The 25061-nt window shown below is 41.8% G+C and overlaps 1 protein-coding gene and 1 long non-coding RNA gene across 6 annotated transcripts in view; one reads left to right on the top strand and one right to left on the bottom strand.

Annotated features, from left to right (window-relative positions):
- LOC147020377 (dynein axonemal heavy chain 12-like) overlaps positions 1–9627 on the bottom strand; it is an 89729-nt gene extending 80102 nt beyond the window's left edge. For all 4 annotated transcript variants that reach the window (XM_085895690.1, XM_085895693.1, XM_085895691.1 and 1 more), the window contains exons 1-2: positions 9424–9627; positions 8983–9140 (exon numbers count right to left, since the gene is read on the bottom strand). In XM_085895690.1, coding sequence (XP_085751816.1) covers positions 8983–9140; positions 9424–9612 — 347 coding nt within the window. In that variant the 5' untranslated portion in view covers positions 9613–9627. The remainder of the gene's footprint in view (positions 1–8982; positions 9141–9423) is intronic.
- A 1611-nt stretch (positions 9628–11238) lies between these two features.
- LOC147020376 (uncharacterized) overlaps positions 11239–25061 on the top strand; it is a 33257-nt gene continuing 19434 nt past the window's right edge. Inside the window, exons 1-3 of one of the 2 annotated variants that reach the window (XR_015061809.1) lie at positions 11239–12242; positions 18127–18577; positions 18696–18767. This is a non-coding gene — a long non-coding RNA (uncharacterized LOC147020376). Of the gene's footprint in view, positions 12243–18061; positions 18578–18695; positions 18768–25061 lie in introns of those variants that run through there. The other variant, XR_015061808.1, reaches the window with a different exon arrangement.

Raw genomic sequence — 25061 nt, 5'->3', positions numbered from 1 at the left:
CGGGAGCTCGGGAAGGATCGCGGCGATTGGATCCAGCTCGCTCTCGCTGGAGCTCGGGTCCGGACAAGTTGAAGACCACACGAGGTGGAAAGGTTCGAGTCAAGCTCTGAGTTTCAGCTCACCTGTCCTCCTCGCTGGAGCTCGTGATTAAAGGCCTCAGCCACGTTGTGTGTGTGTGTGTGTGTGTGTGTGTGTGTGTGTGTGTGTGTGTGTGTGTGTGTGTGTGTGTGTGTGTGCGTGCGTGCGTGCGTGCGTGCGTGCGTGTGTGTGTGCGTGCGTGCGTGCGTGCGTGTGTGTGTGTGTGTGTGTGTGTGTGTGTGTGTGTGTGTGCGCGTACGTGTGTGTGTGTGTGTCTGCGTGTATGCGTACGTGTGTGTGTGTGTGTGTGTGTGTGTGTGTGTGTGTGTGTGTGTGTGTGTGTGTGTGTGTGTGTGTGTGTGTGTGTGTGTCTGCGCGTACGCGTACGTGTGTCTGTGGGCCCGTCTAATAAGTAGGAACTGCTGTTAAGTGTAAATAACTGTACTTAATACGTAGACGGTTGTAGATCTTTTGTTGCTTGTATAATTGCTTACGTGTTTTGCCTTATTTAATTGCATACATGTTTCATTATCATAAATGTCCTTGTGTAACTGTAAACCTGCTCGTTTCGTCCATTCCCTCATTGACTGAACATTTCGTGTGTTGGGAGTTAGAAAGCCGTTGGTTTGCCGGAATAGGGGGACATTTGGACCGACGGTTCTCGGCGATTACGCCGCTCGGAATCGCGCACGGACAAGCTCGCCTCGGCGGTTTGTTCCGTACGAGATCCGTCGAGGGTGGAATACCCCGGTAGTTGGATCATGTGGGTATTTAGGTACATTGAAGATTGGCAATCGACCCTACCCCACGTGATCTGCCGATTGGCGTATTTCGGTTCTTGTACAAGGACCCGTCGCTCGGAGTTATCCGGGCGGAGATCTATATTCCGGGCGATCGGTCGGGCCGACTCGACTTGCGGCTCCGTTCAGAGCGGTCGGTTGGCGGCCGACACCCGGCCAGTAACAATATGTTACGAGGAGGGGCACCTGACATTATCTGGTGCTGTTCTAATCCTGTTGGCATGAAGAAGAAAACTTTTTTGTGGGGGTGGGGCTTAAACACTTCCCTTCATCCACTAAGGAATGGGATCGTGGATCATTTATTACTCTTTCCATCAATAGCTATAAAGGTTTAGGCACTTTAAAGCGATTATTTAAAATAATTAAAAATCCAAGAGAATCGAACTTTTTTTTTTCCAGATTTTTCAAATTTATTTTTCCCTAAAAGACTCCACAGCACTCGCTTATGAAGCTGATGAAGCGCTGAAAGTTTAACGAAGATCCGTTCAGCCATTTCTGAGAAAAATGGCGACACAAAGCACATACAACACACAGAGCACACAGAAGGCTCTCTTATAGCATAGATTATTACCTTGTGCACGCAAAGTGAAAGGTGGGGTTAAGCAATTGGTTCATGTCCATCCGTCCATCCATCCATCTGTCTGTCTGTCTACCTTATCAGTTTATGATCATCAGTTTATGATTGAGGAACAACTTGTTTAAATTTAATGTTACATTTAGAACACTAATCTGAACATGAATAGAAAAACAAGTTTGCAGTTTTGCAGTACTTTGGTTCTGAATTTGTCCTGGTTACGCATGTGCAGAGAGGAGTGAGGTAATATTTTTACTCTGTCTGCCTGTCTGGTAGTCAAACAAAATTGAACATCATTACAAAGAAACTTACTGTTTTTAGGATGCTATAAAGGCCACAAACATCAAGTATGAAGAACTAATGTAACGTGTTCGATCGGGAGATCTAATAGACACTGGGTAGTGTTGGATCAGGTGATTTAATATACACTGCGTAGTGTTCGATCGGGAGATCTAATAGACACTAGGTAGTGTTAGATCAGGTGATTTAATATACACTGGGTAGTGTTCGATCGGGAGATCTAATAGACACTGGGTAGTGTTCGATCGGGAGATCTAATAGACACTGGGTAGTGTTCGATCGGGTGATCTAATAGACACTGGGTAGTGTTCGATCGGGAGATCTAATAGACACTGGGTAGTGTTCGATCGGGTGATCTAATAGACACTAGGTAGTGTTAGATCGGGTGATTTAATATACACTGGGTAGTGTTAGATCGGGTGATCTTATCGACACTGGGTAGTGTTCGATCAGGTGATTCAACAGACACTGGGTAGTGTTTGATCAGGTGATCTAATAGACACTGGGTAGTGTTGGATCAGGTGATATAATAGACACTGAGTAGTGTTTGATCAGGTGATCTAATAGACACTGTGTAGTGTTGGATCAGGTGATATAATAGACACTGGGTAGTGTTCGATCAGGTGATCTAATAGACACTGGGTAGTGTTGGATCAGGTGATATAATAGACACTGAGTAGTGTTAGATCAGGTGATCTAATAGACACTGGGTAGTGTTGGATCAGGTGATATAATAGACACTGAGTAGTGTTTGATCAGGTGATCTAATAGACACTGTGTAGTGTTGGATCAGGTGATATAATAGACACTGGGTAGTGTTCGATCAGGTGATCTAATAGACACTGTGTAGTGTTGGATCAGGTGATATAATAGACACTGGGTAGTGTTAGATCAGGTGATCTAATATACACTGCGTAGTGTTCGATCGGGTGATCTAATGGACACTGGGTGAAATGGCAGTAGAACCTGGAATTAATTTATCTATACACTTTTAAATCTTTATTCAAATTTAATTAGGTACACCAGGACCCTGACATTTGCGGGGGATACGTTCTGGGAAAATCACATGAATGTTGAAACCGAAAATGGGGGGCATTGTTTCAATGGGAAATGGAGGCGGGGGGGGGGGGATAAGTTCCAGGGATTTCCCAATGTGCAAAGAAATCCGCGAATGTCGGGGTAAAATCACGCGAGTGTGGGGGAAAAATCCGCGTGTTTTGTCATCTATCTATAATTCCAGCAGTGTGTGTGTGTGTGTGTGTGTGTGTGTGTGTGTGTGTGTGTGTGTGTGTGTGTGTGTGTGTGTGTGTGTGTGTGTGTGTGTGTGTGTGTGTGTGTGTGTGTGTGTGTGTGTGTGTGTGACCGCTGTTTCTCGACAACCACTTTCCGATCTAATTGAAACTTGCCAGGTATATTGCTGGGGACCTGTGGATGCGCCTTTTCAAGGTTTGATATTAATCGGACAAGTGGTTCCCAAGTTATGGCCATTTATTTACCAAACCAATGACAAGACACGTTGTTGCGTGGGTGAGGCCAATGGGGAAGGGAAGCTCAGTCGCATTCCCCATTACAGGTTACAACGTACGGACTTCCGGAGAGTGATGACTTCGTGTATTCTAATAATTTCTCGATTTCTTATGCGCATTTATAGATAAACACAATGCCACAAGTTATGATCGTTTTCATATGAGACGGTGCATAAATTTTGGTAACATTAGAGTGCTGGTATGTTCCGAACCAGGAAGTAACTTTTTTTCTCTCTCTTCTCTTCTCTTTTTGTTTTTCCTTGCGATGACATTGCGAAAAGGCAAAATACATTGGCGCTAATTGAATATTTGGCATTAAAACTAAATTGCGAGTAATTGTAACTGCGCATAATATGCCAACCTCCAGGCCACGCACGTGCGGGCATGCGAGAGCGAAGAAACGGCCTGTGTGGTTGTTGTTTGTTGCTCGTGGTTTGAATATTTATTTATTTATTTATTTTTACGGGCACGTACTAGTAGTTACAAGGAAGATGGCGTTATCGGTTTGCGGCGGTTCCTGGTACATGAAGGCCACAAACAGCAAAACACCACCAAAGTCGGGAAATTGGTACAAGGGGTATAATGTTATTGGTTTGCGGCGGTTCCTTGTTCATGAAAAAGGCTGCAAATGGTGACCACCAAAGTCGGGGAATTTCTACAAAAGGATAACGTTTTCGGTTTGCGGTGGTTCCTGGTTCAAAGGGGAAAGTTTTTAAAGTTTAAAATGTTTTCGACTACGAATGCACGATTACATTTTCATGAAAGATGCTTACAAAAAAGAATAAAACGGCAACACCAGGTAGCATTTCCAATTTATTAAAGAATGCATTTTGAAGTCTCTTAACCACACCACACGGCACCGTACCGTAAAATGAAATAAAACAACAAAACAACATTATCATGCACCATTTCAGTTTTTTTTATTAAATAAACAGCACACTTTGCAAAATGATGAAGATGAGGTGCGCTGGGTGTAAAAGTTTTGAAAATTGATATCACCCCCTAGTCAAGTGGCTGGATGAGGGAGGTGGTGTTCGGCGGCAGGAACATGACCTCAACATTTGACTGAGCACCATTCAGGTCCATGGGGTTGCCAGGAGTGTTGTCAAGCAGCAGGGGTATCTTGAACGAAAGTTTCTTTCCAGCCAAGTACCTCCCAACCTGAGGAATGAAACGGGTATTTATCTGGTACATAAAAAGTTCAGACGTCACCCACACCTTCCTGTTCACCCTCCAGTACACGGGCAGTGCCTGCTTGTTTTTGTTCTTCAGTGCATGCAAGTTCAGGGAATGTAAGAGCGTCATGGGCTTTACCATGAATCCCCTTCAGCGTTTGTGCAGAGGAGAAGGGATACCCGGTCCTTTGCGGCCATGAAGCCAGCTGCTTTGCTCTCGCGCTGTGAGATGAATGTTCTAGTCGACATATTTTTCCAAAACAAGCCGGTCTCATCAGCATTAAAGAACCGCTCCGACAGATACCCCTTCTCCTTGACAAGGCTCGCAAATTCTGCAGGGAATGCCTTGGCCACGTTGTGGTCCGTGGAAACGCGCTCCCCTACGAGGTTGATGTTGCGCAAATTATATTGTGCCTTGAAGCAGTGGAACCACTCGCCATGAACGGGCTGGAGGTGCCGCTTGTACCCAACACACTCGTGCTTGCACCACCCGTGCCAGAGAGATGGTCGTGCAGGAGCTTCGCCTTCTCCTGTATCGGTGGTCCACTTCGAGGCATACCCTTCTGAGTGTTATCCTCGATCCTTGGGAGCCATTTTTGCAGAATGAACTGAGTGAGAGTCAATACACAAGTCAGAGCTACGAGACAAGAATGATGGCGATCCAGGATGTGGTGAGTAGTCTGCACATTGTTTGTGGGGGATTTTTATGGGTCATGCTGTATTCTGCAGCTGATAAATAGATGTAGTGAGTGATGTCATTGTGTAATTAATCTGCATGTAGCTAGCTGCTAATTCCACTCATAGATATGCTGAACATTTCCATTCTTTAACTCGAACGACATGACATCTTTTCTATCTGCAGGCAGATTATGGTGAACGTTTTTAAAATGTAACAGCTCAGATGGTGCTGTTTGTAGCAAGGTGATGATTTACACGAAAATGTGCTGAATGTTTCCATTGTGTAATGTCCGTATGTGGTGACCTGGTAATTACTGGAAACATCAATCGATGCTGTTAGTGTTTTCATTCTGTATGGCATCACAGGGAATGACATGTTACATTGGTGAGACATCCTGCAAAACTATGTTTATCCCACGAAGCTACAATGCACGTACAGGAAGCAGGTCATGTTCGCGGAAGATATGGTTTTGCTTCTGTACAGTATTGTACTGCACGTACATCCTGCTGCTTTCTGTGTGGCTCATGGAAGATATGTTTTCGAACTGTTATGCTCGCAGCTCGTGGAAAAAAAAATCGCCATGGAACCCGCGAATGTTGGAACCGCGAATGTCGGGGTCCGGGTGGACTTGAACACTGGAGAACACAACCTTTTATAATGCTTCCAAGAACCTCCAGTTTTTCAGGAGTTGGAGATATTTTATGGGGTGGTGTATGTAATCGAACCTGTCAAGCATATCCGCTGGGAAGTGGATGTAGCATGTGAGAGGGTGCAGCGTTGGGGTGAAGCAGAAGCAGCCTTTATGGCTACTAGTACGTGCCCGTAAGTGCGTCCCGTACGTGTGTGCCCGTACTTGCGTGGCAGGGTTTATTCTAACGTGCAGTTCTACCCCTTTTGTGCAGTTGTAAATTCAAAATGTGCAGTTGTAAATCCAGATTTGTGCAGTTGTCAATTTGTTCTTTGTTTGAATTTGCATGGCTAGGGTGTCATAAACTAGGAAGGAACCACAATAGACGTCACTGATAGTCTGATAGCTCTACAGTAGCATCAGAGCTATCAGACTGATAGTCTACAGACAGACTACAATGCACTTGAGCAACTCGAGGTGGCTCGCCGGGGTCACATACTGGAGGTCATTGTCAAGCTTTACTTCCTGGGAGGGATCATTGAAGCTGAAGCTGTGTGACTTTCTGTAAGTCACTACTCATGGGGAAGGAATTTGCAGATAGAGACAGCTTCTTGCCATATCCGTACACCAGAATTCGTAGACTGCCAATTTTGTTTGCAAGGTCTTCATTTGCTGTTGATATTAATTTATCCAAATGAGAGACTTGCGCAACTTCCATCCTGGAAAGTGAATCTAGTCTTTGTTTTTTCATGACTTGTCTGTGCATTTCAGATTTAGCATGAACATCTGTGACAGCTTTTCGGTACACAGTTCCTCTGGGTAGGGTGATGGGAGGTAATTTCCCCTTTGGCGCATACCTTTTCACAACATGAGACTCCTTCATACAAGGATCACAGTCATCTAAGTGTCTCCCATGTCTGTGAAGGTGGACAAAACATCCTTGATCACTGTTGGTTGTAGATGAATTTGATTTATCTGCTGGAGGGTCATTTGTGTTTTCACTACCTTCAGAAGTACTTCTTTCCAATTCGTATTCTCTTGATTCATGTTCTACACTTTCTGTATCTGCCTCAGACTGTTTGTCTTCATCTGCAGCTGTTGCTGTACCTGGCATGGTATCATCATCCTCACCAGGTTTGGATGCCACACCACCAGCTGGACTAAACCATTTCCTGATATCCATTCTGACCATGCCTGTCAAAAAAAGAATTATATAAATGACCTAACATATTCCAAAAACAGTATCTATTTGTTTATTTATTAACTTACTTATTTATTTAGTTTTCAGTCTATTTGTATATATATATATATATATATATATATATATATATATATATATATATATATATATATATATATATATATATATATATATATATATATATATATATATATATATGTACATATATATATATATATATATATACATACATATATATATATATATATATATACATACATATATATATATATATATACATACATATATATATATATATATATATATATATATATATATATATATATATAGTCTGAAAAGAGACGTTACAATAGGTATGGGTGACTGGTATATTTTGGTTTGCGGATATGTATCATGTGACGATGATTCACACCAAGAGTTTCAGTAGCCCACTCTTAAATGTGTGTGTAATTAATTAGATATCGTTTTCTTGCAAAATAGCCATATATGGCAGATTGACAGATGAAACTGGTCAAGACACCCCTCAGAATGCATCTAGAAATAAAAAAAATTCTGGGGGAGTCCCCAAGAGCCACCCGGCGGGAGGGGATACCCCTCCCATACCCTCCCGCGTTCAGCGCGTCTTGCCCCTTCCGGCCTCGGCGCTGCTTCGCAGCCTCCATTTTTTCCCGCCCCTGCCTCGCATCAGAGTTTGTGCAGTTGTAAATTTTCCTTAGAATAAACCCTGTTGCGTGGCCGTACGTGGAAAAAAAAAACAACTTTCAAACCGCGTGCCAGAAACAACAACCACTCAGGCCGTTCCTTCGCTCTCGCATACCCATACATGCATGCCCATACGTGCGTGGGCGTACGTGGAAAATAAAAAAATAAAAGAAATAATAAGAAGATCGTGATGTCATAGCACCGTGTCCTGTCATTGGTTTGGTAAATAAATGGCCATAACTTGGGAACCACTTGTCCGATTAATATCAAACCTCGAAAAGGCACATACTCAGGTCCCCAGCAATATACCTGGCAAGTTTCAATTAGATCGGACCAGTGGTTGTCGAGAAACAGCGGTCACACACACACACACACACACACACACACACACACACACACACACACACACACACACACACACACACACACACACACATAGACACATACACAGAGATTGCTGGAATTATAGATAGATGTGCGATGCTGATTGAAGTTTATGCTTGAACACTGTGTGGGGCTACTTATTCTTATTCTTATTCTTATTCTTCGTATTCTTTTGTGAGGCATTCAATACAACTTATTCCATAATCACTCTTGATCTCAGCAATGCTTCCAAAACATTAGAGCATTAAGTGCCCGAAAGTTTGCCAAATTCTTACGAAAGTCGACAGGAGGTAATGCATCAGCAAAATGCACTAAAACTTATTAAATGATTCTACCAGGAGGTGGGTGCTCTATAGATACAAGATATAATTCAATTCCATCTTGGATGCATATCATGGTTGGGGTCATCGTTATTGTAACAGCTTGGCTACAACGAGATGGGCCCCGAGGTCTTTAAATGCAGAGCATCAGAGCAAAATGTTCCCTGAAATCTTATCGTGTAGTTAAGAGAGATCTCCACAGGACGTTGCCATGGACCATTACCCAAAAGAGGCAGTGTACAACATTCACACATTTTCACAACTTGACAATCCTCTAACATTCTGCCTTGATAGCTTCATCCCATGACAAAATGGTCAACATGAAACTTTAGAAGAAACTCGTGAGAAAACCAAAAAGACAAAAAAAAATCCTGATTTAAAGAACATCATGAATGAGACGGTGAAAGAAATATAAGTACATTTGGTATGAGACTTTCGCTTGGGGGAACATAAAAGTGAGTACAGAAATAGAACTTGGAAATCATCTTTGGATTAATGAACCGCAGACTGAATGTGGTATTGACTTTAAATGCAGCACACACGATATTGTTAATGAAATATTGGACTAACGAAGTTACAAAGACAGGGAGGATAACGGCAATACGCTAGTCTTACTTAATGATGGCCTGCTGTTTTGGGGAATTGTTTGCCAGGTCGAAGTTGGTGCTGCAAAGCTCCTCCAAGCTCCTGTGCATTGCCAGTGACATGAGCTGCTGCTCCAAACCCTCTACATCAGCAGAAAGGGGTAATGTAGAATCACCACCTTGGAAAAACTGCACATGGCATGGAGAAATACGAACACAAGGAATGACGGTGTAATATAGTCGTTTGTCTCTTGACACATCACACTCTGAGAGTGACTTCTTCTTGGAAGCCATGTTTCATTTATACTTCAAGAATCAACAATGCAAGTGCTGGCTATGCAAATACATGAAAAAGCAGCTATAAAATTGAGTTGTGGATGACAAAGGTGTATGTACAGTATGTATATGTGTATGTTTCTGTATTTATATACATATATACACGTACATACATACATATATACGTCACACATACCAGCAAATACAACCCGTTGCTTCGTGATGGGAATATTAATAGGGTGTTTGAGAGGGGGAAGAGTGAGGAAGGGGTGTGAGAGCGAGGAGGAGGGGAGAGCAGGGAGGGAAGGGAAGGCAGCATACTGGAGCGAAAGCAAACTCTTGCTATTGCAGACTTTGGTTTTGTTAAGTCAACATTCTCAACCATCACTAATAGGTACTCTCTCTGGTGTTTGGTTTTCAAATATTTAAGCATATTGGATGTCTTACAGTGATGAGCAATGTCTATTAAACAAAGTGAGCATGCAACTTTCAGACTGTCTTCTTTAACCTTCCCAAAATAGTTCCAAACTGCACTTCTGGACCTTTTGAACAACATGTTGTTAAAACTTTATCAGTCCATGTATTGCTTACCCGTCCGTCAGAAAAGAAATGGGTACGCTTTACCAGCCGACTCTAAATGCCTTGCTATTGACTTAAAAGGAGCACACCCTTAATATACTGATGGAAAAAAGTTCCTGTGCATAACAAAATGCACCATAAAAAGTTACACAAACTGATCCAGACATGTACCCGAGCAATATAATGATCAGTCAACATGTTCCTTCAATATCTGGAATTTGTAAGTACATACTGTCCATTGCGCACACAATTTGCTATGCACTTGTACTGAGTCATGTGACAATGCCACACGTGGTACTGAGCATATTGTAAAGCAGCACGATTCGTTGAATCATCTCAGCTGTGAATAACATTTTTATTGACATCTAAACATCGTGAACGTGATACCACACCTTTCGGAAATGAGCGGATACGTACTATTGGCAAGCTTGAGACAGGAATGCCTCAAAATGTTGTGGCTAGGCATGTTGGTGTTCATCAGAACTCTTTCACTCACTCTGGAGATGTTATCAACAAACTGGCAACATCAGAGATTGTCCATGTTCTGGTGACCACGTGTGATGTCACATCAGCAGGATAATCATATCTGGTTGGTGCACCTTTGGAATCGGTTCCAGACAGCAAGTTTGACAGTTTGCAGCATCCCTGGCTTGTGATTATTCAGTGCCAGAACTGTCATGAATCAGTAACGTGAGCATAACGTCTGACCACGACAACCGGCAGTACGTCCAATTTTGTTGCCAAGTCATTGACATGTGCAACCTAGCTTGGTGTAGACGATGTCTGAGGTTCAGGAGACAATATTGGGCTGCTATTTTCTTTGCAGATGAGTCGAAGTTCCATCTTGACAGTAGTGATGGCCGTTGTCATGTCTATCGACGGGAAGGGGAACATTATGCTGACGCATGTGTTGTGCAGCGTTCGGCGTTTGGCGGTGGAAGTGTGATGGTATGGAGAGGCATCACCACACATCACAGAACCCAGCTGGAAGTCAAATCATGTGAAGGAGGGCTCAAGACCAGTGAAAAATGACATGGAATTATTTCACAACAGAATGATTTTCAAAAGGTCAATGATGGTGTGTGAGCACCAGAAGAACAAATGATTTTGACAACCCTCCCCAGCCATTCACGAAGCTGTCGAAGAGAATCTAAAGGGAGTTGCTGCCATTCCTTGTGCAAAGTAGCCTCATACTGTGTCAGAGTCTGCACAGGAGGGTCCACTTTCTTAGATCTACACCCAAGAATGTCCCAAATGTGCTCTATTCAATTTAAATCAGGACTCTTTTCTGCCCAGGACAATGTTGTGATGGTATTTTTTTTCTCAAGTCAGCAATTGTGTGAGAACAGTAGGGTCTGGCATTGTTACCCATGAATACAGGTCTTGTGTAAGGTAGACGGTTGTCAGAATGTGGAACAACAACATGACCAAAATCCACGATAGTACTTTGACTGTCAGTTTACCCTGTACAGTAACAAGGTCAAGTTTACAATCACAACAGGAAGCCTCATATCATGATGGATCTGCCATCAAATGGGATGGATTCCACAATGTTCTTGATTGCAGAGTTACATCCATCCGCCACCGAAGGAGAAGGAGGTTATGTTTTCACCCTTTTCTGTCTGTTTGTTTGTTTGTGTGCAGAATACCTCAAAAAGTTGTGGACAGATTCAGATGAAATTTTGTGGACAGGTTGGGTGTATGACAAGGACGAACTGATTTGATTTTGATGAAGATCCGAATCCGGATCTGATTTTTTTTAAGTGATTCTTCACCATTGAGAGATCAGGCTAAACCGATATATGGTATAACACGATATCTCAAAAAGTTGTGCACGGATTCGGACGAAAGTTGGTGGACACGTTGGATGTGTGGCAAGGACGAATTGATTCGATTTTGTTGAAGGTCTGAATCCAAATCGAGATGCGAGAATTATTTAATTTTCAAAGTGATTCTTCACCATTGAGAGAGAGAGGGCCAAAAACGATATATAGCACGATATTTCAAAAAGGTATTGGCCCTGATATGTTTTCATGGATCAGGCATTGTGTGGCAGAGGTATGCGCTCTACCATGCGCCCTTCTAGTTTGTATTGAGTTAATGCCAAGCCAGAGTTCTACCATTAGTTGCATGGAGGAAATTTGGCCCATAAAATCAATAGATCTTCCTCCAGGATTTGAATTCCAGTTATGACGTACCCGACACCGTGCCAAGCGGGCTGCTTTGTGTTCCGAGGTGAAAAGATGGCATGTTATCGGTCTTCTGGCTTTGTAACCTGCAGCACGAAGCCAGTTCGGACCTTTCTTGTGGATTACCTTTGAGGGAGCCTCCATGCCTGTCATGAGACTGGGCTTGTGAAAATAGGAATATGTCTGACAAGCCTGATGAAATCTGCATTTTCTCTGTTCGAGGTCACCATGAGTGGTCCAGATTGAGGTCTGTCTTTAACATTATTGGTTTGTTTATTTTTGTGCATGAATCTGCTAATAACACTCCAACAGAAGCCAAGTTAAACAAACATTTTAAAGTGTTTTGTCACAATGATATGCCTATCACACTGTATGTTCTGTTTGTTGTGACTATAAACCTCCATCTTGAAAGACTTCAGTGCCACACAGATGCCATCCTCGTTTGGAGGTTGGCATAATTTATGCACATGACTTCGGCATCATGTCACATTTAGGGTCAGTTACTGCTTTTGTTTTTTGTATCCTTCCTTATTGCAACCTCACCTCCTAACTGGTGATCAGCAGGGCAGAGACAATGCATCCATCCGTATGGCAGACGACCCTTGTTGCTAACAGGTCGTGCAGCATTGGCTGTTATGGGGCTCGATCTGTGCCTTGCTGCCTCATCAAGTTGGGGGGTTTGATTATATATTTATATATTTATATTGTCTTACAAGCATGGTCAAAAATTACAATTTGCAAAGTTTACATATAGCTTTGTTTCAACATGATTTATAATACCAATCTGAGCAACTTGATTATGGATAAACATTTTGAACGACAGACAGAAATCAGTAAACTCCTGCTTACCATGGCTGGTCTTGTTTGTTTTGAAGTGTCACAGGAGGGGTTATTGCTTTTGTACGCCATGAGAAACCTAATTATAGAATAAGGGATTTGCCCGGCCGATTGCCAAGCCAATAATATTTGAGGGATACATGCTGGCGGTTATCAAGTTACATCCTTAATGAATGTTTCAGATTGCACATGCAAAGTGTCTGCCAAGGTAATCATTGTCACATTCAAGTTGACCACAGTCTATTTCGATTCAACAAACTTCCTCTCACCTTGGGCTTGCATAATAGCTTATAGGTATGCTAACATCCTCTGAACTCTCTCGCCTGGGTTTGAATGCAGGCCCAGTTATAAACTGTCCTGGTTTTTGCAGGCAGCATGAGGCATCGATACGTGCTGTCCATTGGATCGATGTTAACAACAATTCCATTTGCTGGTGGATGTTAAAGCAGGGGGGTATCTACGGAAAATAGCGCCAATGGCAAACGCTGAAATTGCACCTCTGTCCAAACATCTGACACTCATCTTTGAGATAACTTTACCATAATATCAGCTCAAAAATACAACCCAAGCTCGTTAATATTTTAATTAACAAATTATGGCACGACATGAAAATTACAACTGTGCACCTTCCTTGTTTTCACTGACGCAAATTGGTCTATGATGTGCTCAAAGTCAGTTTTTTTTCAGTTTCTTCTCTTTCTACACTCAGCAGAGCAAGATCACAGTCTGCCTTGACCCATGGAGGCTCTCAAATATGAAAGTATTAGTTATAACTTGCTGAATGATCTCTCACAGCTGGCGATGGAAACTGCAATGGTTAGCATTATCTGAATAGCAATGTGAAGATCGGGGAAGACGCTGTCATCTCCATCCTGAACAATAAATTCGGGAAGTTCTTCAAGTCTTGATATTTTCATGTTGACCCGACTTGATAGCAATATTCTGCAATCCAAAATTTATTCATGTTGCTGCTGTCCATCAACATCAGAGCTGTATAATTCGCCCAAATTGTCACACTTCTTTAGGTCGTTACTGTCGGCGCCGTAACATCGTCCCTTGACATCGAGAAGGATCCCAAACTTGGCATCAGTGTCATACAAAGGAGCGAACTTTTCGTCCATTTCTCTGTGAAGACGGGCGAGTGTTCCTTTCATGACTCTTTCCATTCCCAACTTGGCTGTGAACCCAGCATCTCTCGAGTTCTCATCAGCCATTAGTTTATTTAGTCTCTGATGTCTTTCAACTTCAATATTCCATTCTTGACAGAGACCGAGTCCTGCTTTGTGGTGCCCCCCCCCTTTTCAAGTGGCACCCAGGGCATGTGCCATACCTGCCATACCTTAGGCACGCCACTGCGTTAAAGCCCATGATGTCCATTGTGAACAGTAGGCGAACTATTGCCGGTGGTCTAGCCAAACCCAAAACTCTTGCTTTATTTAACTTAGAGGGGGCACTGCACCAGTAACCCAATCGCTAGCCCCTCCATCTCCTCCCCTACAAATTATGCCACCACAACCATATAGTGACTGTGCTTGATGCCATTTGATTGGTTAAAACACATCCATTTGCAGCATTATCAAACAACGAAGTTACACTGCCTTTTTATCATAAAAACGTACAACATTGAGAGATTTGGAAGTTGGTACACCGTATTCCCATTTCAACCATTGGCTGATGCAGGGAACGGAAGTTCAAACCCCATATAAAATGTTTGTCACATCGTTTTCCAATGCCTTTGTAATCCTATATATGTATATCTCGAGTAATAACAGGCAATGTGTGTGTTAGTGTCAGTGTGTGTCCTCTATAACTCCAAAACTATAAAACCTATCAGCCTGAAAATTTGCATGCATATGAAGAAAACTCCAAGGAAGTGCTGGAGTGAAAATTGGGTGTTTGCGTTAATTAAAATACCCCTGATGAAGGTAATTAACAGCCTTATTTCATTATATCCTTCATCAGGTGATCCTCGGCCACCTCGCTGTCTGGGGTCTTCAGGAATTTTATCGATAACCTCACTGGGGTCTGAAGTTGCTTTGTTTTTTTGGCCTGGTCAAACTTACCTTAACTTGCAACAGGCCACAAATTGGAACAAGCTGTTCATTGTAGCTACGAATCGCTGGGTACATTGCAATGCTTCTACCGCCCGGGGACGTCCGCGTTCGTTGTTTTATTTCATGTCTGCATATCCATTCGCCACGAGTATCTCTTACACTAAAAATAATTACAAAAGTTAAGCTCCAGAATCAAACTAACAAGCTGTTCCCACTCCAAGAAAAGTGTTCATTTGTCCATTTCGGACAGATGTGACATTTCGGGCGTCTCTGGGAGGTGTATGTTTGATATGAGGGCTCGCTGATTGCCAATTGCGTGCCAAGGGAGCCATTTCATATCGACCGTTTCGTTGGAGTGTTTGCTTGAATGCTTTAGCCACTTGGCGAGCGCTCTCCAAGCTGCTTGGTTGTTCGTTTTGGGAAAAAAATTGCACGTGCTTTCAATCCCACATCGATTAGACGTACGTTTCCGCCTTTGTTGGGTCCCGCAGTGCTGTGCGGTGGGTGGCTCAGGAGGTGTCTCATCCACTGAAAATGTGCAAGGATCGCTTTTGAGCGATCTATATTTGAAATCCACCTCACTTCAACACTGATACATGTAAAAACACACACACACAATAAGGTCCATCGGTCCAGGTGTTTGGCATGTTTGTTTTAGCTGTGAAGGCGTGAAGTATAGATCGATATTTTGTGTTCTGTGGCTTGGTACATTTTTGAATTGAATATCGCTAATTACTCACTTTAAATCCTCTTTCAAAGAACCCTGTTTCAAGATAAATCTTTGTGTTTGTCGTTTTTATTTACTTGATATGTGTGTACATTTACAAATGAATATATGTACATCAACTGTATTACCACAATGGCATTTGGTGTGTGTGTGTGTGTGTGTGTGTGTGTGTGTGTGTGTGTGTGTGTGTGTGTGTGTGTGTCATTGATTGGTATCTACGTATGGGGGGGTTTATAATATGGAATGGAGTCCTCCCAGGGTGGGTTCAAAGTGTCCATCTTCATTTCAGTAATGTGTCACGATTCACGGACCAAGCTGTGAAGTTGTCTGTTCTCAGTGTTGTGCCGAGGGTTCTCTTCAGGATCGTTACTGAGCCCCGGACAGCTTCCAAATGTAGTTTGTTTGTTATAATATTCCCATGGATGTTTTTTTTTTTAATATCTCTGTGAGGTTCCTTGTCATCATTCCCATAGCTTCAACTCTCACTGGTACAACTTTGGCATTCTTCAGCTTCCAGGATCTTTTCACTTCATTCTTGAGGTCTTGGTATTTGGTCATTTTCTTGATTTTTGCATTGTTTAGTCCAAAATCACTGGTATTAACACCTCACTTAGCAATGCCTTCTTCTCTCTGTTTTTTCGCAACGCTTTGTTTTTGATGTTCACACTCGATGGGATCATTAGTTTCTACGTGAGCGGTACTTCCATGTTTTCAGTCCATGCTTTTGTTTCATAGTCCCAGAAATTTTCTGGAACTGGGATATCAAAGTTTTTGCAGATGTGCCAGCGGATCACATTACAAACTCTGTTGTGTTGTTGTGTGTGCAACTGTTCTGACATGAGATTTTTATTTATTTGTGTTCGGTCATTAAGCAAAACATATCACTCTCTTTGCTACCACCACCAACACCCCTCACCTATCTCTCTTCTCCCCCTTCATTCTGTCCCCTCCTCACTCCCCCTCCAAATGAAATGCAGCACTCTCCTCCTGCATTTCTCTCTGTGTCTCTGTGTCTCTGTGTCTCTGCGTCTCTGCATCTCTATCTCTCTCTCCCCTCCCTCCTGCAGTGTATGGCAAGGTTTTGTGAGATGTTGCTCACCCCACCTACACCCCTTCCTCACTCTTCTCCCATTCTGAGCTTCCCCTTCTTCCCACCCCTCCCTTCCCTCTGTTCTCTCTGCCTCCCTTCCCCCTATCTCTCCCTTTCTCTCCCCCCTCCCCCCCCTTCACACCCACATCAGCAAAGCAACGAGTTGTCTTTGCTAGTTATAAATATATTTGGAAAAATTACAGGCCCAGACCAGGAATCAAACCCAGGTGCTCTGGAAAACCATACCAGTGCTCTGCCATCTGAGCTATCTGGGCGACCCACTGGCTGAGCATGCAATTCCTCCACATATAGAAATGCTACTCTCTTTCCCCAGCTGCTTCCAGGTCACTTACTGCCAACCATCGGAGCAGCGAGGGCCTGTCCACGAGAGGGTCTTTTTTTCCACAGATATTGATAATGTTTGCTTCATGTTCATTGATAATTGCATTATTATGACCCCTGTGGTGATTAATAGTGGACATGGAATTCTTCCCCCACTGGGAGCAGATGTACACACACACACACACACACACACACACACACACACACACACACACACACACACACACACACACACACACACACACACACACACACACACACACACACACACTTGTAAATATGTGTTTATATATATATATATATATATATATATATATATATATATATATATATATATATATATATATATATATATATATATATATATATATATATATATATATATATACTTACATAGTTGCTCTTATTTTTGAAAGTGATTTTAGCTCTTAAAATATGTGGATGACATTATTGATGTTTGTTACATGATGGACTCATGTCCACATGGTGAAATGTTTGTGAGAGGACTTTTCTTTTTTCTTCTGCATTAATGTTTCTTTAGTTCTGAACAGCAGTAAAAAAAAAAACAATACAGATCACGAATGACCTTTTCTGATCAATGTGACAGTTTTCTTTCAGATCTCAGGATTGTGACATTCCCCAATTAACATCTCCAGTGTTTTCCCAGTTTCCACAATTACACCATCGACCTATTTGGTCTTGGATGACCTCGATTTTGCTTTCTATCCAGCAGAGGGCACCATCGGTTTACTATCCATGTACCTGTGGTGAGGTCACACAAGAAACCAACCAAAATAATCACATGGAAAGGCACAAAGACATGTTTTGAGTTGATAATATTTATTCTGTAAACTTAATGAATGATTGAGAAATTTTGACAAAGTTCAGCAAAATAGGTATGGAAAGAAAGTATGCAAAGGTGTGTTCAGCAAAATAATAAACACAAGTCTGGTAGGTCAGTGGTTTGAACCCAGGCAGATTCATACCAAAGACTTTAATAATAGTATCTGATGTTTCCTTGCTTGATGCTCAGCATTTAAAAGAACTGGCAAACAACCATTTGTTGACCATCTTTCCACAGGATTGATGTGCCTCATGGCCTCTGGTTTCCTTCATGATCAGATTTCTCCAAACATCCCTATCCTGCACTGCTTACCAAAGCTCTGGCAGAGACAGCTTGGTTGCATCCTTTATCCCATCCATCCAGCACATACCTGGTCTGCCTCTTCCTCTTTTTCCCACAACCATACCCAGCATGATTGATTTCTCCGAGACTTTTGCTTTCTGCATGCATGTGTCCAAAGTATGACAACTTCTGTTTTAGCATCAGCCCTTCGAATGCACATGGTGGTCTCATTTCTTTAAGCACTGATTTATTTGTTTTTATTACAGTCCATGGAAGTTCAAAAAATCATCTCCAAAACCACATTTCAAAACCGTCAATCTTCTTCCTTTCTTTCTTCTTTACTCTTCATGACTCGCATCCATACATTGCAACTGGAAATACCACGGCATTCACCGGCTTCCTCTTGGTATGTATTTTTACATCTTTGTCATTCCAGATCATTGTTCATCCTGACATTGCTGTTCACCCCATTGCTAACCATATATTAATTTGTCGTCCCCATTCTCCACTCTCTTCAATTTTAGAAACCAGAAAAATATAACTTTCCACTATTTCCACCTGATTGTCTCCCAATCTGGACACATCGACCTTATCAGGTGACAAGGTTTTAGTCTTTTTTTTTTCAGTTTATAAAGACCACATTTTTTCACTTTCCTTCTTTAATGTCTGCAACTTTCATTGAATCCTCTTAACTTTCCACCACAGAGTAGTATGATCAGCACAGCTTATATTATTGGTACATCATCCTCCAATCTTGACTCCATCATCCATGTCATCCAAGTTTGATTTCCTCATAATGTGCTCATAATACAGATTGAACAAGCAATGGGAGAGAATTCACCCCTATCTGTTTAACCATTTTTCTATCTCTCCATACTCTCTTCTTACTGTAGCTTCTTGTTTAGTAAACAGGCTTATCAGACACATCAAGTGCTCTCACATCCCCATTACTCTCAGGATAATCTACATCAATCAATGATCACCACAATTGAAGACTTTGCTATTTTTATTTTTTTTACAAGAGAGCCGTTTGTGTTTGTGTTTGTGTGTGTGTCGCCATTTTTACTAGGCATTGCCAAATGGATCTTTGTCAAACTTTTAGAGGTTCTTTGGTGAGTGTTTGGGAGTGTTTTGGGCAAAAATGTAATTTGAATATTTAGAAAACCAAAGTTGAATTATTTTGAATTATTATTATTTTTATAATCACTCTATCATGCCTAAGTCTTTGTAGTAATGTAAAAGGCAACATTAAATGATCCCCGGCATCATCCTTGGTGGTGTTTTCGTCCCCAACAAAAAATAGAAAGCAACAAACAATTTGATTGCTTCAAAATGTCAAGATTAGAACAGCACCAGGCAATGCCCAGTGCTGTGAACCCCAGGTGGTATTCTATATAACAGAGATACACCTTATTTTGATATTCCCTTGCCTTTTTGTGTATACACCAACTAATGCTGGCAGACAGGGACACTCAGTTTTGACATCTGAGGGATGGCACACACATTGATGAATATTCCTGCAATGTGAAACACCAGGATGACAGTTTATAGGTGGGCTGAGATTCAAACTCGAGCTAAACAGTTCAGATGTGAGTGCGCATACCTCTCGGCTATCCTTTTAGCTCCTGGGTCACAGGTGAATAAGAGCGAATGAGTTAAGAGGCAGGCCACCTTTGTCTTGCATGTCTAGAATTTATTTTGTGTACGAAATGTATCCTTTTATTTTAATCAGCTATCACCCAAAGCTTACTCTTGGATATAGTGTCAAAGGAATCCTCTCTTTGGAAAATTTTATCCGTTTAAGTTCTGAAGGCATCGGTGATGGATTACTCAGGTCCTGCTATCGTGAATTTTAAATCTTCACTTTCTCCCATTTTACTCAAAAAGTCTTCCATCAATTTTTTAATTAGTGGGGCAATTTAATTACAAAATTATGAACCGAGTATTGCCTTGTCAGCTCCCTGTCCAATGAGGAACATTTGGTAAGTGAATACTGCATCAGCTCTCAGGTCATTCCTATTGTCGAACTTCTTTGATTTATGATCGGAAGCAGGACAGCTCGGTGGTCGTGTGTAACCTCTGTCAAAATCTCGCATATGGTCTTGGGCTTGATTCTTTGAAGAATCAGATGCAAGTAAAAGTGCCATCAGGTGCCCTGGACCGAGAGAGACATTGGACCATAATGATCTATTTGAGAGGCATAAGGTCATTGAGCAGCCTATAGCTTGGAGGTGACTTTGCTGTGTTTCCTGTATTTTTGATGGTAATTGTCTCATTGTATATTGAACAACAAATAGTACAAGAAGCATAACAAAAGTTCGTATGATACCCTGAACAATTTTGTGCACAAATACGAGGACATCATGACTAACCTCTAGTCAGGTCAATTTCACAGTTCCACCATTCAACATGCAAGGGTAGATCATTGTGGCATCAATACTTGAGCTTTGCTCACCATTACTCGAAGATAAGCCACATTTTTTTGTCAAGAAAGTTGTCCTTAATTTTTTTTTCTTGTAAATTATTATTGCAGATATTTTTTCCTCATTTTGTTTTGCTGTAGGTCTCCATTCCTTTAAAGTTTTCTGTTGGTATGAAACTTTACCCTGTTCTTTCCTCAGTTGTGAAATTGGTCCTTTTTATCCATACAGCTGGTTGATAGGATAGTGCAGATGAAGCACATGTACCTTTCACCATCTTCTTTCATATTGAAGCATATGGCAGAGGGTAGCCTCACTTTCTGGAGGTGCATCTTAGCTGCTGATGTAGTTTAAGCAGGAAATTGTAATTTGTTCTTGATGCTGGTCATAACTTTCCAACTCTTCATGAACGACACTGTGGGATCTTTAATGCCCATGAGCCAATGCTAGCAGACGGGATGCCCTGTTTAAAGCTGGCCGAGATTCAAACCCAGGTTCAGAGATGAGTGTGCATACCTCTCGGCTATCTTGCCAACCTTCACTTGCCTTTAAGTTGTTTGGTCTGCGTTTGATTTCCCACCTGACTATAAATCCCCCTATACATATAAAGCTGCCAGATTGATGCTTCACAGGCAGGGTGTTCATCAAAGTACTCCCTCCCTCGGATGGACATAAATGTGGGTGTCCCGTTGCTAACATCCGTTGATGGACGTGGACGTTGAATATCCCATGTTGCTCTTACAAAAGAGTGGGCGAGTTATCGCCCGCACCCAGAACATATTTCAAATTCCTGCTGAAATCATTTTCAGTTGAACCTTGGGCCTGGCCAGCTCGTTTGTAAAAGACTCTGCCAAAAGCCTTTCCTGATTGACCTGCACAAGAAGTTGTGAATAGTTGGTACTGTTAAAAATTTTTTGTAGTTTAGGTACACAGCAAATTCGTTCAAGTGAAAACATGTGCGAAACATCATCTATTAATAATACATGGTGGGGCAACTTCTCAGGTTCTCCTGTCAAAGGACAGAACTATACTGTCGGCATGACCAACTGGAAGTGCTGATGTAGTTATACACGAGGTCAATAAGAGCACTCAGTGTGAACCCTTGACAAGTACCTCATATACATTTGATTTAGAAGTCACTTACAGAGGCAAGATGCCCATGTCTAGAAAAGTGGGGGAAGATATCTTTCCCATTTGCTTATATACAACCTCATTGGTCCTTATGTACCATATGCCGAACATTTTTTATTTTTAATTGGCCCCACTATACTGCAGTGGGGATTGGGAGTGGTAAGGTCAGACATCTTGTTCCCCCTTACCTCTGACTATATTTTTTTAAATTGTCAGGATGCCTGAATTGTACGTCATCTTCTTTCTTTTAATGGGCTTCATGTCCAACTGTTTTCTTCTTCTCTCTTGCACATAAGTCTTAGCTAATACGTTTGTGCACACACCAACTGAAGCATATCCTACTTCCGCCAATGTTCCCCGATGCATTTTCTACACCACCCTTAATTCTATTCTGGCATTCCATTCGCAAGACATCGTGTTTTGTACCATGTTCATAGAAGTTAAATTTCTTCCAGCAAGAATGACAAGAGCACATACCTCCGGCAAGCTGAACAGTTTACGTTTTGCATCCCACTAAGGCCAGATCTGTACCCAGACCTGAACCAAAATCTAATCGGATTGTTCTTTTCACCGAACCAACTCATCCATCGAGTTTTTGTCATAATCCGTCTACAACTTTCTGAAATACCATGCTAGACATTGTTTAGGTCCCATCTCTCAATGGTGAAGAATTACTTTAAAAATCATAAAAAATTCTCGTATTCGAATCCAGATCTTTCCCAAAATTTAATCAATTCGTCCTTGTCACATGCCCAAACCTGTCAACTGAGTTTTATCCAAATCCTTCCATAACTTTTTGAGATATCTTGCTCACAGACAGACAGACAGACAGACACCAAATTGCATTTCTTTAGTATGATAACTCCTGGACAACTCTAAAACTTAACAATAGTTATATCGTTACGTTTCAAAAACGTCTGAGAATGCTGCATATGTACTGTTATATCCACAGCGTTGACTCATATATCACCACAAGTTTGTGAATTTGGTAGGTTTAGTCTCAACAGCCAAAGCTCTCCAATGTGCATGTGTGGAGTCTGCAAAACCCCCACCATATCACACCATCAACTTGGGTACAAAATAGATGGAGCGATGCTAAAGCATATAAGACACAGCAACTTCCCCATGTAATATATAAGAAAAAAAATGTAAGCAAACATGTAGTTTAACAAGTGGGGCTCTCAGGACTCAATTGTCAAGAAAACCTACTCGTGAAAATCACATTTAGTAGATTATTTTTTCCTTCTATCTTATCTATATTGCAGTCCTTAAAAGACTTTCCTGGTAACTAATTACATGATGCACACTGCTGGGTGACCCAAAGTATTTCTTGAACTATTTTAATATACAGGTTTTATTATGGAGAATAATCATCTTGATTATTCCTGTAAAGACTGCGTAATAAAACTATTTAACACGATCATTTGCCCGAAATCATCTTCCATCTGCTTGGAAATCACCCAACATCACCGCAATACATAAAATGGTGCAAAAACCTATCCCCTTAACTGCAGATCTATCAGCTTGCTATCAATCATGAGTAAAGGCCCAGTCACACCTTGACGTTTTAGCCAGCAATGGCAACGTATTAAAATGTATGTAAAACGCTGGCTTACGTTCAACTTTTGATATATTTTTTTAAAGATTCGGACATATTCATAACGACTTGGTCTTATGCGTAACGTATTAGTAACAGACACAGAACGTTTTGTTGTGTTATAGATAACTTACACCAACGAATGCTGAACCTGTTGTCGGCCTTCACAACCGATGCCCAACGATAGTCTAACTTATGCATAGCGCGCTGCACGCATCGCCGACGATGACATGACGTAGCCTATTAAAAGGCTGCCACACAACGATTCAAATCGTAACCGCCGCAGAAATGTAAGTGGCAACATCGCAGTCGCACCTTGGCGATCTTGCCAGCGTATGCTGAAAAATGTGTCTAAATGCTGGTGCACATCGAATACGGTATGGGTAAGCTTGGTATGCGTGAAGAGAATGCTAAAGTACGCTGTCATACGTCGTATTACGTGGAGTATGTCTTGTAATTTTAAACATGTTGAAAATTTTACGACGTACTTGCCGTATGACACACGCTCCGCATGCGATGGGAATAAGTTGTACGCACGATATGCGATCGTTGACACACATGGACACACGTAACTTGTAAGGTGCTCATAAGTTGAAACACGTCAAGGTAATGGTTAGCGTCAGTGTTCCAGACTCCCGGTTTTTTAATATCTGTTCACTGAATCATCACTATCACTGAATCTGTTCAATTTGGTTTGTAAGTGCTCTCCAGTCTTGGTAATTTTTTTCCTTTAAATGACAGACATAACGTTCTGCCAAATTGTTCGTACCAAACCCCAGGGTGCCCTGGGGCAATAATGTTATGTTCAATTATTTCACCATAAGAAACTCTTGGAATTCAGCACTAACAAATTGGCTTCTGTTGTCAGTCACAAGGTGCTCAGGCAGACCAAAAACACTGAAATATGATGGAGGCTTTGAATTATGTTTGTGGCAGTTATGTTCACCTTGGGGATTATTTCCAGGTACTTTGAATAAGCATCCACCAGTACAAAAAACATTTTGCCGTTGCAAGGACCGGCAAGGATTAAATGAGGCCATTTCTAAGGACCAGCCGGCGAAGAAAAGGATGCTGGCTGGCTCCCCGGTAGAGCCTTCACATTCTCCTGACACATAACACGATTTCACAGTACTCTCGAAGTCTGTTCATATTTGGGTATCATACGTATCTCCTGGAAATTTGTTTCAATTTTACCATGGCTGACTGTTCAGTTTTGTGGAACCTTCCACAGAATCTTCCACAGTTCAGCTTTCTGTGGAATCTTCCACAAAGATGTGGGAATAACCGCACGGGAATCCCACACTATGATATTATCAACAAGGTTTTTTTGTATGCAAAGTCAAGAGTATGGAAGAGCTCGAACACAGAATGGATCAGGATAGAACAAAAGGAGAGGGGGGAAACACCAAAAGCAGGGCCAATGGACAAAACAGATGGAGATGGACAAATAAGGCATGAGGGGTATGAGAAGATGCAGGGGTTGGACAAGATTGATACAGAAGGAAAAACTGAGGAAAACAAAAATCAAGTTGTGGATGAAGGCCCTGTAGTTTGATAATTGTTCCGGTCTGCCAATGAAGGAATTTGCACAATTGAAGATGCCCAGTTGGCACCTGGTTTTGGAGGCCAACTTTGAAATGTGGTTTGCTCAGGATAGATCATGACGGATAGTGAGACGCAAGAGTTTGAGTGACTGCATTTCTTCAACAGGATTGTTAAGAAAGTATATGTGAGCATTTTTC

The sequence above is a fragment of the Eptatretus burgeri genome, chromosome 9, assembly GCF_056783735.1.
Source record: "Eptatretus burgeri isolate ZD-2024b chromosome 9, Ebu_testis_v1, whole genome shotgun sequence".
NCBI lineage: Eukaryota > Metazoa > Chordata > Myxini > Myxiniformes > Myxinidae > Eptatretus > Eptatretus burgeri.
Note: the sequence above shows the minus strand (reverse complement) of the source record. Positions and strands in the feature narration are given on the sequence as shown.